Below are 15,614 nucleotides of genomic sequence, written 5' to 3' on the forward strand. Positions count from 1 at the left end.
TTTCTACCAACATAGTCTAGTTTTGGTGTATTTCTTTTCTATGATCCACAAACAAATATAGAAGAGCCATAGACAGTTCAAATGGACATGTCAAAGCTCAATTCAAAACTCTGAAACACAAAGTTATTATAAAGTAACAAAAAAATAACCAGTGTCTGAATCAAACCCAGTAGAACCATAACAGACCCAATACAAACCAAAGAACAGATCCATATGTATACAACAGTGAAGAAATAAAATGGTCCCCACGCTATGCAAAATGAGTGTTTAGAATATGCCATTTTCCTCTATGAGGACTCGGCTTCCTTAACTATAATATTAGAGTTTTGAAATAGGACAATTCTCCCAGTAGAATGAGGGTAGGTGTTGTGGTCTAAACTAATCAATAAAATCAGTAAGAGTGTAAGTTATAGGTTATATATTAGTTATATATATATATATATATATATATATATATATATATATATATTAGACATAATAATTATAAGCAAGAACTGTCATAGACAGGTCTAAGACTCCATTTTGCTGCCTTCTATAAAAAATTCTGTTACAAGAACTATTTCTGAGAAACTGAAATGAAAGCTGTTTTCTTATAATATATTGTTTTCTGTACTTTGTACCCCACAAAATGTACTCAACCCAGGATATCGTAGTCTTGGTGACCCAAGACTTTGAAGTAGATTCTTTCCCCCACTAACCACCTGCTCGAACTCAGGATACGGCTGTCTAACACCTGCTCAGACCCAAGATGCAGTTAACAGGCTGATTGCTTTTTTCTAGCTTCTCTACTTGCGTGCTTGCTAACTGGAAAATTCTAGTCCTGCTTAGGGCTGTCAGGTCCCGCTTGCTATTGTTTTAACTTCTGTGATTGGCTTGCTTGAATGATGCTCAGGAAAGCCCCTGAGTTGTGGTTTTCCTCTTTAAGTTCCCAGGATACAGGCCAGGAAATTGCTGCTCTCCCACAGAGCTTCAGTCTCTACGGGTGGGTGACAGTCCCTGGCCAGGTAAATAAAGCACTCGTTGATTTGATTGTTTTATGAAGTGGCTCCCCATAACATAGGTATCTGGATTTGGTCTGTTTACAGCTAGACCCCCCAGCACCTAGACCTGGCATACTGCATCTATTAAATGAATCTCTAAACATCTATTAAATGAATCTCTAAATTTCCTCTAGATTCAGTACTTTTAATTCTAATTTCATTGAAAGCCCATGATCTGCAGAGTCAATTCCTGAGGGTTTAATACTCTAGATAATCCTCTGTATGTTTGAGAATATCACCCAGATCCCAGGAGGAGATCTCTCATCTTTAACTTCCACAGCTTTGGAAAAAAAAAAAAATGTTTCTAACAAGTCTAGTACCAAACAGGGTCTCACCACTGTTGTGTGGCTTACCAGTGGGCTGCCTGAGGGCGTGGTAAACAGTCACCCCATAGGGCCTCAGAGAAGACTGATGGTACACCTGTGGGCTGCTGTCTGTGAACTTGTTTGCCTTCATTACAGCCATCTTGGTCCAGTCAGTGAAGAACACTTGGTCCTCAAACAAGCTTATTCCAAAGGGATGAGGGATGAGGGAACCTCCATGAACTACGGTCTTCCTGTTACAAAAGATATGTAGACATCACACAATTTTTTGTTTTGCTTTATTTTCATTAAAGGTGTAGGTAGTTCAGTTAAATGCTTGAAAAAGCAAAATCATTTATTGTTGAAATAATAGAATATACAGAAAGATACATGTGAAATTCCATTTACATTTGATAGGATTTCCATACTGCTTCTTGGTAAAGACCATTGAGGTTTGAATTCTAGTCCTAGTCAATCCTCTAGCTTGTTCTAGATTTTGAGGTGAAATTAGTGTTTTCTCACTAATTCTTCATCCCTTTAAGGTTGCCTGGCCTATAAAAGGTAAGATGTGAAAGAACATTCCAAATTCCATAGGTAAAAGAGTATAATAAGGGTGAGAAGTCTGGTGGACAATGTCCCCAACAAATACTTCCTATAACTGCACTGACCGTTTCTCAGCAACTAGCACATGGAATGGCAAGCAGCAGAGTTCAACCCCCAGCAAACCTCAGACCTACCCCGTTATAGCAAAAGACAGTCCTTTATGCATCTGTTTGATGAAACTATCAATGGATCATACTTGTAACGGAGGCACAGAATGCACAGAGCTGCATAAGAAGAAAACAGAAGCAAGAGATGCCCAGCAAGGAAAAGAAATTAATAGCACCTGCCATGACTAACTCTATGTAAGTGATGAATCAGTTAGACACAGGCACAAAATGAAGATAAGGATGATTCCTGAGGAAAAACTCTTATTTTCCCAGGAAGATCTCAAAAAGAAAGAAAAAGAAAAATATTGGCAGCCCTTGAAAGCTAAAATGCATAATAGGGCTCTAAGAAAGGAATCGGAGGCACTAAAACTGGCTAAGTTGACAAGTTAGTACACACTAAGAAACACTTGATAATGACATGGCACACTGAAATGAGAGAATGGTTTTCTTTTTTGAGGGTTGGCAAATTCTAGAACCCTGAATGCCACCTGCTGGCAAAGCCAGAGGCAATGACTCTGATTACAGCTGTGCTCACGAGCTTTTATATTTCTTCGGTGTTTCTTCACAGCCAGCAAAACACTCAGATCTTTCTGAAACTCCACTGATTTTTATCTATTGTATTTTACTTTAACCTTAGCATAAAAATATTGAGTATAATGCTAAAATGCCCGTATGGAAAAGAGAAAAACATTTAAGCAAATTTCCCAATTGGTTTTATAAGACATCAGGTTGACTAATACTTTCTCATTAAATTAATGTTCTGGATACAGCAACTTTTAGTGACAGGTAGTCATAGTATTAATACCCAATAGCTTCACTTATAAAAGAAGAGATTTTTACTAAGAATATGTAATCCAGTGGCAAACTGTGATATTATCCTTCCAAAATAGAGAAAAAAATAACCAGAATATTCCTTTCAGTGAGAAAACAATAAAGTCACTTGTAAAAAATTAAATTGACCAGTCTATTTGCAGAATACCTGTGGCTTAGCATGCACTGACAATGGGTACAATCCTCAGCACCAGAACAGCAACAACAACAAAAAATAAAATAAAATAAAAATAATTTCTCCTTGAAATTTGAAATATATAAAAGTAGAGTAAAATCCAATTAATACCCACTGAATAACGTTAAATAAATAATAAAAACATATTTATTTATTTATTTATCAAGGAAAAGTTTTAAAACTAAAAGGCAAATTATGGTATATATACAAAATGGAAAATTACTTAGCATTAAAAGAGAATAAAATTATGGCATCTGCAGGTAAATGGATGGAGTGGGAGAATATCATGCTAAGCAAAGTAAGCCAATCCCAGAAAGAAAAAAAAAAGGCCAAATGTTCTGATAAGTGGATGTTGATCCATAAGGGGTAGGGGGGTTGGGGAGGCATGGGAAAAATGGAGGAACACAAAGGGGAGGAAGGGGTGGGAAGGGCCCATGAGGGCAGGAAAGATGGTGGAATGAGATGGACATTATTACCCTAGGTACATGTATGACTGCACATATGGTGCGATGCAACATCATGTACAACCAGAGAAATGAAAAGTTGTGCTGCAACTGTGTACAATGAATCAAAATGCATTCTGCTGTCATATATACCTAATTGAAATAGATTAATTAATTTTAAAAAACTAAAAAGATACAGTGGTTCTTAGAAAACAAAGTATGAGGAACCCAGAAAAATAATGGTCTCAGGAGTAAATGAAAATAACAAGTTCACCCAGGAATCAGAAATGGGTTTTATTTTGGTTTGGGTTTTTTTGTTTTGTTTTGTTTTGTTTTTTTGGTGTGTTGAGGGGGTAACCAGGGATTGGGATTGAACCAGGGCTTTGCACATGCTAGGCAAGTGTTCCCCCACTGAGCTACACTCCCAGCTCAGAGAAAGATTGGAGAAAATGAATGTTATTATGGAACACAAGAAAGTTTAAGATTAAGAGCCTGTCACTTCATGCAGATCTCAATGCATAGTTCAATTATGCTATCATGTCAATCAACAAAGTGATATTTTAATTCTGGCCCTGTGGTATGCCTCTCTGTCAACTTTATGCACTTTCCTTCAAACTCATAAAGCCACAGAAAATACTTCTTACCTTTGAAGTCCATCATAAGTTACAGTTTCAATGTAGTCAAACCGCGAGTCCACCCAATACACACGCTTGGCTGTCAAATCCAGTGTGATGCCAGCAGGCCATCCCAGCTTTGTCTTCACCAAGTCTTTCCGGATGCTGCCATCCATGAAAGCCCTTTCCAACTTAGGTTCCCCAGAAAGGCTCGCCCAATCTGAGAAAAATAGGTAACTACAAAAGGAAAACAAAAGACAAAAAAGTCTGTTATATCACAAGTTTACCTGGGTAATTTTTTTTTCATACATAGCATGCTTGGATCAATGGGATTTCCCATTGACTAACAAACCATGGCTGTATAAAACAATAGAAATTTTACAAGCATTTTAAAAAACGGACTGGGAGGGCCAATCAGGAGACTCAATAACTCTAAATAGCAACCTTAACATGCAATAATATAGCAGCCTAAAATTTTATGTTCACCTTCCCAATTTTCTCCTCTACTTACTGACTCTTTTACTTCTCATTTTATACCCAGGAAAATTTATATTTTATTTTATTTTATTTTTTTCTTGTTGGTGCTGGGGATTGAACCCAGGGTCTTGTGCATGTGAGCAAACACTGAGCTATATCCCCACTGAGCTATCTCCCCACCCCGAAAATTTATATTTTAAATGAGCTATTAAATTCTCTCCCTCAACCCTCCACTCAGTAGGATAGCCCAAAGAAAATGTCCCACCATTTTCAAGGAAAAATAGCCGATATTACAAAGTAGAAATGAATAATCACTAGTCACCAACATTTAAGTAGCCTAAATTTCATCCAAGGAGCCTAAGACTCAACTATGAAATGCTAGAACTGTCTCTTAAGACTCTTCTCAAATGGGTAAAACCAGAAATTTTTCATTAAACCTGAAGAAAAGTAAACAGGAGCAAGCATTCTGCTAGGCTGATTCACATTGAACAACCCAGCTTGACATCTCAACTGCCGCTCACAACAAGAAAGCACTAAAAGAGATAGTTGCAACTATTTACCTCTCTTAAAAATTTTTCAGCTAATTCATGTTAGCATGATCATCTTAATAATGGTAATTTGCAGTAATGTTTGGTGTAATAATTTAGTAATTGAGTCAGAACACAGAATTCAATCTCTTAGCTTGGCAAATACTAAGAAAAAAAATTCATATGCCCAAAACATCAAGTAGCACACCAGTAAGTGTGTTTGGATGACATATCCTTGAACAGGATTATATTTAGTCAACTCCTTTAAAGCTTCTATGAATAGACACATAAAACAAACATGGATTCTAGAGTAGAGAACCTAAAAGAAATCAGAATTAACCTCCAATTAAGATATGTAAGATGTATAGGCAGAGAGACAAAATTCTAAAAATCTATGTGTTTTCACATCACTCACCCAACAGTTGGGTCCAGAGCGATTCCTCTAGGATGCCCCAAATTTTCAGTTATAAGGGTAACCCTGTGGCTTCCATCCAAATCTGTCATATCTATGCGATTGACCCTGGTCTCCACCACATAAAGTTTATTATTAATCCAGTCCACAGCCAGATTTTCTGGAGTGTCAACAGAAACATTGAGAACTTCTTGGATATTTAAACCATTGATGTCAACTGAAAAAACCTGAAAGAAAACCCAAAATTATTATATTTCTGGTTTTTTTATTTGTTCTAATTAGTTATACATGACAGTAGAATGCATTCAACACATCATACATAAATGGGGTATAACTTCTTATTCTTCTGGTTGTACATGATGTAGGATCATACCAGTCGTGTAGAAATAAGCATGACTATAGGCACTGTTTTCCTGTCTTCATTCAGTGTATCTATTTTACAGGAAGCAATCATGTAGACCCCAAAAAAGTTTACTGGCAGCTTGCTATTTTATATTATGTATTATTGGGAGAAGATGGGTTTTTTCCAGAGTATAGGTGAGACAAATACAGGAGTTGGTTTTCACTTTTATTTTTGTTTTCTTAAAGCCTGTATTTCCCATTCTTGGAAGTTATCAAAAGCTTAATTAAATAATGTGGATTTTGGGTGACGGAAGTGGTGGTAGTGGTTTGTTTTGATTTTTAGTTGTTATCAAATCAGAGTTGTTAGTAACCCAAATTCTCAATTTTTAGGAATTTTATGCAAGCTATCATTGAAGTGAATAAGAATTTTATTACTGGTACAAAGAAATGTAAGAGGAATAAATAAGTAAAATTCCATAACTCTTTAAGAGTCTCTAAAATGTATGCTTTAAAAACTTCCATCACATTACTCAAAATTGAAGTTAAATCCATGAGACTTTCCATATAAGATGCTGTAAAGGAAATTTTGGCTGTTACACAAAATTCTGTCAATATTTGTTACCCAATCCTCCATTACAGTTCCATGTAAAAGATGCAGGCAAAAATCTGATTTTTATCATCCAGAAAAGTAGAGTATTTTTTACATTTTAAGTGATCAAGTTTCAAAAATTACTACCAAATATCTTTCCAGTTTTGAAAGAATGTCTACTATTTCTTTTAATTAGACTTTTGGACTCCTTTTTGAATAAAATTAAAAGTTGCTCAAGGCTAATCCATATAATAGACTGCTTTGTTTAATAGGTCACATGTAACAGTATAGCACAGAAAGGTGCTGATTAACATAAACTATCTCAAGGGCCTTTTTTGTTAGGAAACAAAGGAACTTTCCCCTTGACTCCCCCCAAAATGAGAAGCTATCAACACTTTGTGCTTGAGGTTCTATTCAGCTCCTAAGCTACACTCCTGAAATTTCTATTTACCTTATCTCGTACAGTGTCTGTCCAAAAAACTCTCTGTAGATGATGGTGAAAATCCACACCCACGGCCACTCCACGATTTTGAGACTCCACCAGAATCTGGAAGCTTCTTCCTTGAATATCACCAATTAGCAAATCCCGACCATTAGAGAAGATAATGGAGGCCTCACCAGCTAGATGTGAAGAAGAAAACTGTGACTATTCCAGGTGAATCAGGAAGTGGAACAGCTTACAACTGATAGACTTCCTGCTTTTTCAAATGCTTTCTTCTGTTGTCTTCTTTGATTCTAAAATAAACCACTGATGCACACGGCAATCATTCCACCCATTTTGCTCATGTGCAAACTGAAGCACAAAGATGTTTAATGAAGTACCCCAAAATCACTGAAAGTTAAAAACAGAATCTGGCAAGATTTCAAGTGTCCTGATTGCTAGTCCATGCACTTTCAATGACACTGAAGAGACTATAGCAGGGATTTCCAAGAATTCTTGATGACATAGGCACTTTACCTCCATGTACAACTTTTGATTGTGTGAAACACAGAACATGAATTAAAGATTACTAGGGTAGGGTAGGGATGTAGCTCAGGGGTTGAGCACTTGCCTAACATGCACAAAATCCTGGGTTCTAGCCAACACACACACACACACACAAAAAAAAAAAAAAAAAAGATTTTCAGGAAATCACTCTGTAAAAACTGTAAAGGGGCTGGGGTTGTAGCTCAGTGGTAGAGCACTTGCCTAGCATTTGTGAGGTACTGGATTCGATCCTCAGCACCACATATAAATAAATAAAAAATAAAGGTCCACTGACAACTAAAAACATTTAAAAAAAAAAAACTATAAAAATCATTGCAATGGTGGATCCAATCTGCTCTGTCTATAAACTTACAAGTATGTAAAATCACATATGAATAAGGTTACAATCTTTTTGCAAAAGCTAAAGACAAGAAATTATTTAAAACTCCATCAGAGGAGGACTGGTTAAATAAATTAACTAACTGCATACTAATTATATGCAAAAATGGAATATTTTGCCACTATAAAAAAAAGAATTGAGCTTTATGTGCTAATATGGAAACTCTCAAAGGTATATTAAGTGACATTAGCAAGATGCAGTAATGAGCGTACAGCTTGTGAGCATATTCACAAAGGAGTTAAATATCTATATTTGTGTATCCTGATGTATCCATTTAAAAATCTCTAGAATCAAAATAAAGAAACAGCAATTACCCAGGGAAGAGGGGAAGTAGAAACTTGACAGTAGGGGAAGGGATGAAGGGAGACATTTTACTTGATTTCTTCTTACAATTTAAAATCATTGAACATACATTACCTATTTCAAAATAAATGAATTCAATGGTTAAAAATCAGCTGCATCTAAAAGTTAGTACACAACAAATCAGGTATTTCTATGCACGCAAAAACAAATAGAAAATGAACAATTCATGGATCATGTGACCAGTGAAATTTCAGAAGGCACCAAAGGCACTTCAAAATCAAGTGTGAAATCACAGCTGAAAAAAGGAATTAGAGCAGGGGGGCAGAGCACTTGCTTAGAGTGCACAAGACCCTGGGTTCAGTCCCCAGAAGGAAGGAAGGAGGGAAGGAAAGGAGTTGGAGAGTTAAACTTGAGACCTAGAAATTAATGATGACAAAACTGCTTTGAGCACTACAGTACTATTAGACCAATTCCAACAAAATGCCTGTGATAAGGATATTCACACAAATTTTAATCCAAAGACAATCTGTCCATTTTGAAATACTCCCAAATTTTGCATGAGCAATACCAAAATTATTTCTATAAATAAACGCCACCTACATTTGTGGTGAGTAAATTAAAATTTCAATGTCCACGTCAGTCAAATACAGCCATAAGAACTTATTCCACAGCTGTATGAGGGGGTGATATAATAGCCTAGACCAATAAATATTAATTATGGCCACCATTAACATAAAGATTGGTCCTTAATAATCAAAGTACAAATTAATGTTGACTCATTCTTCGAAGCAGCCAGGACCACCCCTGATTTGTGATGATAAAACCCTGCTCCTGCTTAAATGCTGACATTTCTTTCCTCCTCGGCTGTGGAAAGACAGCTAGCAGAAGTCTGTTGTTCAGAGACACAGGTATCTACCATGTACTCACAGGAATCATTAGCTTTGCAATGGTTTCCACGCTCCAGTATATACCCTTCTTCACAGTGGCACACATGATGGCCCATTCGGTTTTCACACTTCTGGTCACAAATTCCCCATATCTGGCAATCATCAAAATCTGCCACGTAAGAAAAATACACTCATGATCATGTTTATCACATTTCTTGAGCAGTCTCAGACAATACTCGTGGTCAAGATGGCCCTCCTCTGAAGGTTGGTACACGTCCCAAATGCTTCAAAGGGAAGCATTTATAGCCAAATCCATATATATATTTGGATATATGGATTTTTTTTGCAAAGTGTGCTTCCAAATGCTATCCACTTGTCCCTATGGTTATCTAAATTCATATTTAGATTGATTAAAATTAAGTTAATAATTCAGTTTCTCAGTCATATGTGTCACAGTTTAGGTCCTCAATAGACCACTAGTTACCAAATTGGAGAGTGAAGATATAGGAATATTTGCCTTGTTGCTGAAAGGCCAATTGGACAGAATATTTCTTAACAAAGACCTGATTTATACTCATCTTCTCAAGAAGACATGATCTGTCACTGCAGTAAAGTGTTTGGAAAGGTCTATTTACCCAGCTGTCATCCCTTTGATATCAAAAAATTATAACTGAAATTAAAAATATTTTCAAGGCATGAAGACTATCTTCTAGTTTTTCATTAGCTTATTCATTCATTTAATAAGTTTTTTAAAAATCCTTACATGGAAAAGCTCAATTCATAGCCATAGAAGCCCCAGTTCTGCTGTGTGAAAAATTTCAATGTAATTGGCAAAGATCAGAAGGCTTGAGAGGTGCACAGATGGTGCCATCATTGGTGAATCATGGCTGTCATTTGAGCTCCAAGTCTACCACCACCCTCTATCATCCTTCTCTCTGCTCTCTTCCCTGGGAGGGTGATCTCCACAGCCTATACCAACAGAATTCCCATTCCTTCTAGCTTTAGGAAATTCTCAAGATTATACTTTCTGAAACTGTTGCACCCTCAGGTCTAAAATTCTCCAGATTTCTGCAATCTGATTTCATTTGCAGATGAATGTCAGAGGTGTGAACTGGGTTCCACTACATATGTTGTGTGGTCCCCCATCCCAGGACTCCCAACTAGAAAGGACCAAGAAAGTTCCGGGATCAAGCGAATTATTCCATTTTTTTCCCCTCCAGGCTAAAACCTGACAACATGGCTCATCACATCTTTCTTGCCAACTACTATGACTAACCAAAGGCAGGGAAATCAATCCTCTCTTGATAGAAGGTAAAAAACCACACAGGAGTGAAAGGCCCTCATGGATAAAACTCCTCACATCAACCCCAAGAAAGCTCCACCTGAGGCTTCACCTCAGTGGGAATGAAAAGTATAAGACATTCCCCTGAAAGCCCCCAGAATGTCATACCCTCATTTGGACAGACTAGGTGTAAGGGTCTGGAGTCACCTGTGAGCAGGAGTTCTGATGTCAAACAGAGGAAAAGCAAAGTCAGAACAAAATTCTTAGGCTCAAAAACCTTTCGTATCACCTGTGCTCCAAATGCACTTTTGAACAAGTGCATAAAATCACTGTCACTTTTAATGACTGAGATTATATCCTTTAGATACTTAGGGTGGAAAACAAAGGCTAATTAAATATCTGTCATCAAAGTGAAGACAAGAAAATGAAAGTGGAATTGAGAGTTTTCATGAGGGCAGAGAATGGTGGAAACTATGTACAACACTGAAACTATTTTACAACCCCCGTCACACACACACACACACACACACACACACACACACACATCATTATCTTTATCTTTCTCTTTTCTATTTACTCTTTGCCTCCTCCTACCAATAAATGCTGCTTTGAAAATAACTAAAACCCCTTCTCAGCTTAGACCCCCTTGGACACCTCTGATCCATCTGACTGTGTGAAACTCCGCCAAGCCGAATGACCTCCCTGCCCTAACTCTGCACCACGATGTCAGCCTGTCAACAAATAGCATGTCCTGTCAATCAGAAACAATGAGCCCAGCAAACTGTTTCAGCATGCCACAGAGCTTCCACTGCCATGTCAAGACTACCAAGAGCACATGAATGGCAAAAAGACAGCAGATTCATGTCAAGATTATTCAGTTTTATTCCTGATTACGACCAAGGCATTCACGGGAGAACCATGTCTAAGATGACAAATGTTGCAGGGGCTTCCAACACCTGAAGCCTCTGGGACAAATCAGCTATGCAGAGGGTTACAGCCATACAGAGTGTTTGTTGAATTGAAGTGCCTGTGAGAGCAAACCCAAACAGCAATTCCCCTAGAATTTCAGCTCTGCTTAAACAAGTATAACTGGCTTTTTAATGTCATGTGTTTAAACTAAAGAGTTCTCTTTACAAAGAGAAAATTGAAGTCTTCTTTGAAACAAATATCAAATAAATGTTAAGTCAAGGGCAAATCATGCATTCTTAAAGGATAGGAAAGGTCACAGAAAAGGTCTCCGCAGACGGTAAGGGGGCATCACATTCAAAAAGGACCTCAAATGTAGACTTCTGAGCTTTTCTCTAAATAAGGTTATCTGTAGTAACGTTCCAGAAACACACTGGGGACTTGAAAGATATCTGTTGTGGAACTTAAAAACTAGTGCGCTAGTGTTGGACCACACGAATTCCAATGTGCTATGAACTAAATACAAATCTTGAAATGATTTTGTGCATAATAATATTGCAATTTTCTTTTTTTTTATTGGTTTTTCAAAACATTACAAAGCTCATGATATATCATCTTTCATACATTTGACTCAATTGGGTTATGAACTCCCATTTTTACCCCAAATACAAAATGCAGAATCACATCGGTTACACACTCACCTTTTTACATAATGGCATATTAGTGACTGTTGTATTCTGCTACCTTTCCTATCCCCTACTATCCCCCCTCCCCTCCCATCTTCCCTCTCTACCTCATCAATATTGCAATTTTCTGTATTGCATTCATTAGTAGTTTACATGTAAAAATTTACAACCACAATAACCTTGTTATGTCAACTTTCATATCTTCAGGAGCCTCTGACATGTAAGAAATCCTAGATACTTGGGAATATAAGCCAAGGCTCACAGACTAATGTACTGAAAAGATGGCAAACATGCTATCTGAGCGCTAGAGTGAAAAAAAGGCTGAGAACAGGTTGTGGGCTTCGCAAGACTGAACTAGGAGAGAAAAAAAAAAGGAAAAGGAGAGAAAAGTTGACGTAATCCTGAGATGAGGCTTCTGGTATTTCTATTGGAATTCCTTTTCTACTAGGAGAAAAGGGACTCGCCCAAAGAACTAAAAAGCTGGAAATCGGATTGGCAGCTGGGTGGCAGCAAAGGGGAGTAGAGAAGCCTGACGTTTGCCAAAAACAAAGCAGCAGCCTCACCCCTACGGATGAGTACCACTCAGGAAAAAAAAGGGATGTTGCCCAAGCAGGGACACTGGGAAGCACGAAGAGTGCTTTCAAAGACACCTGCCAAATGAGGACGTGTGTGTAAAAAGTGATTTTAAATTCCCCAACTACATCACCAATGCACTGATGATTATAATAAATTTTAAAATCACACTGAAGGCCAGTTGTAGATCACAATGCTTTTTTATAAATAATGTCTTGAAATGATGAGAAACTTGGGGGCTTTTTAAATAATTTGGGGGAGGTCTCCAGGATCCCTCAGACTGACTTGAATGAACCACTTGATCTTAACCCACTTTGCCAAATGCAGTTACTTAAGAGGAGCAACTAGGTTGTGATCAAACCTGAGACACAGACTTGATATCAAAAACCTAAAAATACCTGCTTTGAACACCACAAGAACAAACTCAATTGGATTACTTAATCAAATGTGAAATCCAGTTTTTCTCAGCATATTATAGTTCTCAGTTACACTGAAGAACAGACTTTCTCAAGAATTTCAAGTTAAAGTTGCAAACTAGAGTTTACTTCTGGTACCAAAAGGTTCTTCTGGCCATACATACTTAAGATCAACCACTTGTAATAAAATATAATTATGTTGAAAACGAAGTATTGAGTGAGAGTGAAGAGTGAATAGCCTCACTAGGTTATCCAAATTCAGTATTTTTTGCTAAAATAAATTCAGTACTTTTTGCTAAATAAAGTTCTAAAATTTTAGAAATTTATTTTAAATTCTAGGGTTGAGGATGTAGCATGTGCAAAGCTGTGGGTTTAATCCCCAGTACCGCCAAAAAGTAAAAATGAAAAATATAATAAAAATATTTCTTATGCATATCAAAAATTTTTATAATTAAAATATATTTAAAATTTAGAAATCCCTAAAGAATCTCAAATTTCTAAGGATCCAAAGAACATCAATTCTGGGAAAATTCTGAATCATCTATGTTTTGGAGATCCATATATGGATACTAAATTGAACTTTAATAAGTAGTTACAATTACCTCCCAAACACCTTTCTCCAACACCAATGAAAACAAAGTTTCTTTAAACCTCTGTGATTGGGGCTGGGGTTGTGGCTTAGAGATAGAGCACTCGTCTAGCACTTGCAAGGCCCTGGATTCGATCCACAGCTCCACATAAAAATAAAATAAATAAAATAAAGGTATTTTAAAAAACTAAAAGCAACTAAAATGGAAAAATTAAAAAAAAAAACAACTCTGTGATTATGTTCTGCCTATGTGTTTGTTGTTCATGTATCAAAAATAGGGGGTAAAAAAAGAAATCAGAGCTACAAACTCAAATCCTAAGAAATCAAACACTGATGTCTAATTCTCCCAACGTAAGTCTCCATCCTTCTCATAGCAAATTATGCTGACATCAGATTCAAAAATCTCCCCATGGGAAGAATCATTTTTATAATTCAGATAAGAGAGATGTGGGGAATTATTCAACCAATTGGTGTCTAGCTCAAGGGCAACCACTAGCTAGAAACATCATGATAAAGAATTTGCTCATCTTGAATGTCAATTCCAAGCAAAGGTGAAAAGCAGTGGAATTAACACTCAACACAGTACAGGCAGTGACCTACCAATGCGGTCACCAGAGCAGTGACAACTCTAGTTGCTGGATCCTGGGAACATTTGTGCTTCCTGGAGAAGAGGCCAAGGGAGCTTAATGGACTGAAAGCAGCAGCTATCTCTCCACCACATGAATGGAAGTATCTCAGCATTGCATAACCAACCTGGCCAAACCAATCCTGCTTCTAAACCCTGATAAAGGAAACTCAAAAGGACTACCCCTATCATCAGGCAGCAGACAGGTCCATGAGGCTGGTCAACTCACTCATCGCAAATCTACTCCTTAGCTTACTGCACTTCACACAAGCTTCTCAGAATTAAAAATTACTCTTTCCAGGTTTTCTTTGAGTATTATGCTGCTCCTGTTATACAGGCAATCACTCCTACCCACAATTACAAACTCCTGCATGTCAGGATCCTGGAGCCCATCAGTAAACTGTGATGAAAAGCCAGGAGCTCCCACTTGTCACTTACCAACACAGGTGCGACTGTCATTTTGGTTGATGATATAAGACGGAGGGCAAAAACAATCTCCTCCATATGGTGTCTTGTGGCATTGGTACTCACAGTTTAGGAGAGGGCACATGCTCATACCTAGACAGAGAAAAAAAATCTTTGTTGAATTTATGGTAACCTCTGGACAAGACTGATCCACCCAAAAGCTTTTATTATTCTACAAGTAAAAGCCTAGTGTGCATGTCATAGAGGTACAGGGAATCTGCCCCATCAAATTCTTCTGCAACATTATATAATAAAAGCTTGATCCAAATTTTAAAAAATAAAACTCCTTTTTAAAAATCATAACTACTGTTACAACCAAGTGTAAGTCATTATAAATGCTATTTATGGAAAAATCAGGTCATAAGTCTTTTTGTCCACATCATAGAAGAGACTAAGAATTCCCAAGTAACTATACTGAAAATACACCTAGAAATGTTAAACATAGCTAGCTAGCTTCAAGTGGTGAGATTTCAGGGGATTATAAATTTTCATATTTTTAACATTCATTTTTTAACTTTTGACTATGACTACATATCTCATTAATTTTTAAGCTTTTATGATAGAACTCCCAAATGAAAGGGTAGGGGATGCCATAGAAGTCTCTCAGCATATTTAAACATTATGAGTTTTGTCAGGGAAAAAAAAAGTTCTTGGGGTTACAGTTACTTGGGCACAGCTAGGCAGCCACAGGTCTGGTTAGAAGGTGTACAGATGATGAAATCAGGGCCACACATTGTATTTCACTGCAGGACAATCAACTGTCCACACAGTTTATGGGTTGGGAGTGGGGGTTATATTCTACAACCACTAACTCTAGTGATTGATCACATAAAATATTATCAAGCAACACTGCGTGGCCAATCCAATGTTACCACTGGAAAAACAACTCAAAGTACATAATCTAGAAACTAGTTGCATTTGTGGGTAGGGAGATACAGCCAGACAAGACTTTTTTCATAAGTAAAAGACAAGAAATAAAATATCCAGAAGAGAGCAGGAGTTACAGTTCACAGAAGAGCACTTTCCTAGTGTGCAAAAGACCCCAACACCTCA

The 15,614-nt window shown here is 37.2% G+C and overlaps 1 protein-coding gene across 2 annotated transcripts in view; it reads right to left on the bottom strand.

The window, feature by feature from the left end:
- Positions 1–15,614, bottom strand: part of Lrp2 (LDL receptor related protein 2) — a 197,621-nt gene that overhangs the window by 119,095 nt on the left and 62,912 nt on the right. For both annotated transcript variants that reach the window (XM_046447392.2, XM_046447391.2), the window contains exons 9-14: positions 14,535–14,654; positions 9,060–9,188; positions 6,914–7,083; positions 5,535–5,758; positions 4,146–4,352; positions 1,394–1,596 (exon numbers count right to left, since the gene is read on the bottom strand). In XM_046447392.2, coding sequence (XP_046303348.1) covers positions 1,394–1,596; positions 4,146–4,352; positions 5,535–5,758; positions 6,914–7,083; positions 9,060–9,188; positions 14,535–14,654 — 1,053 coding nt within the window. The remainder of the gene's footprint in view (positions 1–1,393; positions 1,597–4,145; positions 4,353–5,534; positions 5,759–6,913; positions 7,084–9,059; positions 9,189–14,534; positions 14,655–15,614) is intronic.

Source organism: Marmota monax, unplaced genomic scaffold, assembly GCF_021218885.2.
Source record: "Marmota monax isolate L192 unplaced genomic scaffold, Marmota_monax_Labrador192_F-V1.1 WCK01_AAM20220418_F8-fsc00007, whole genome shotgun sequence".
Lineage (NCBI taxonomy): Eukaryota > Metazoa > Chordata > Mammalia > Rodentia > Sciuridae > Marmota > Marmota monax.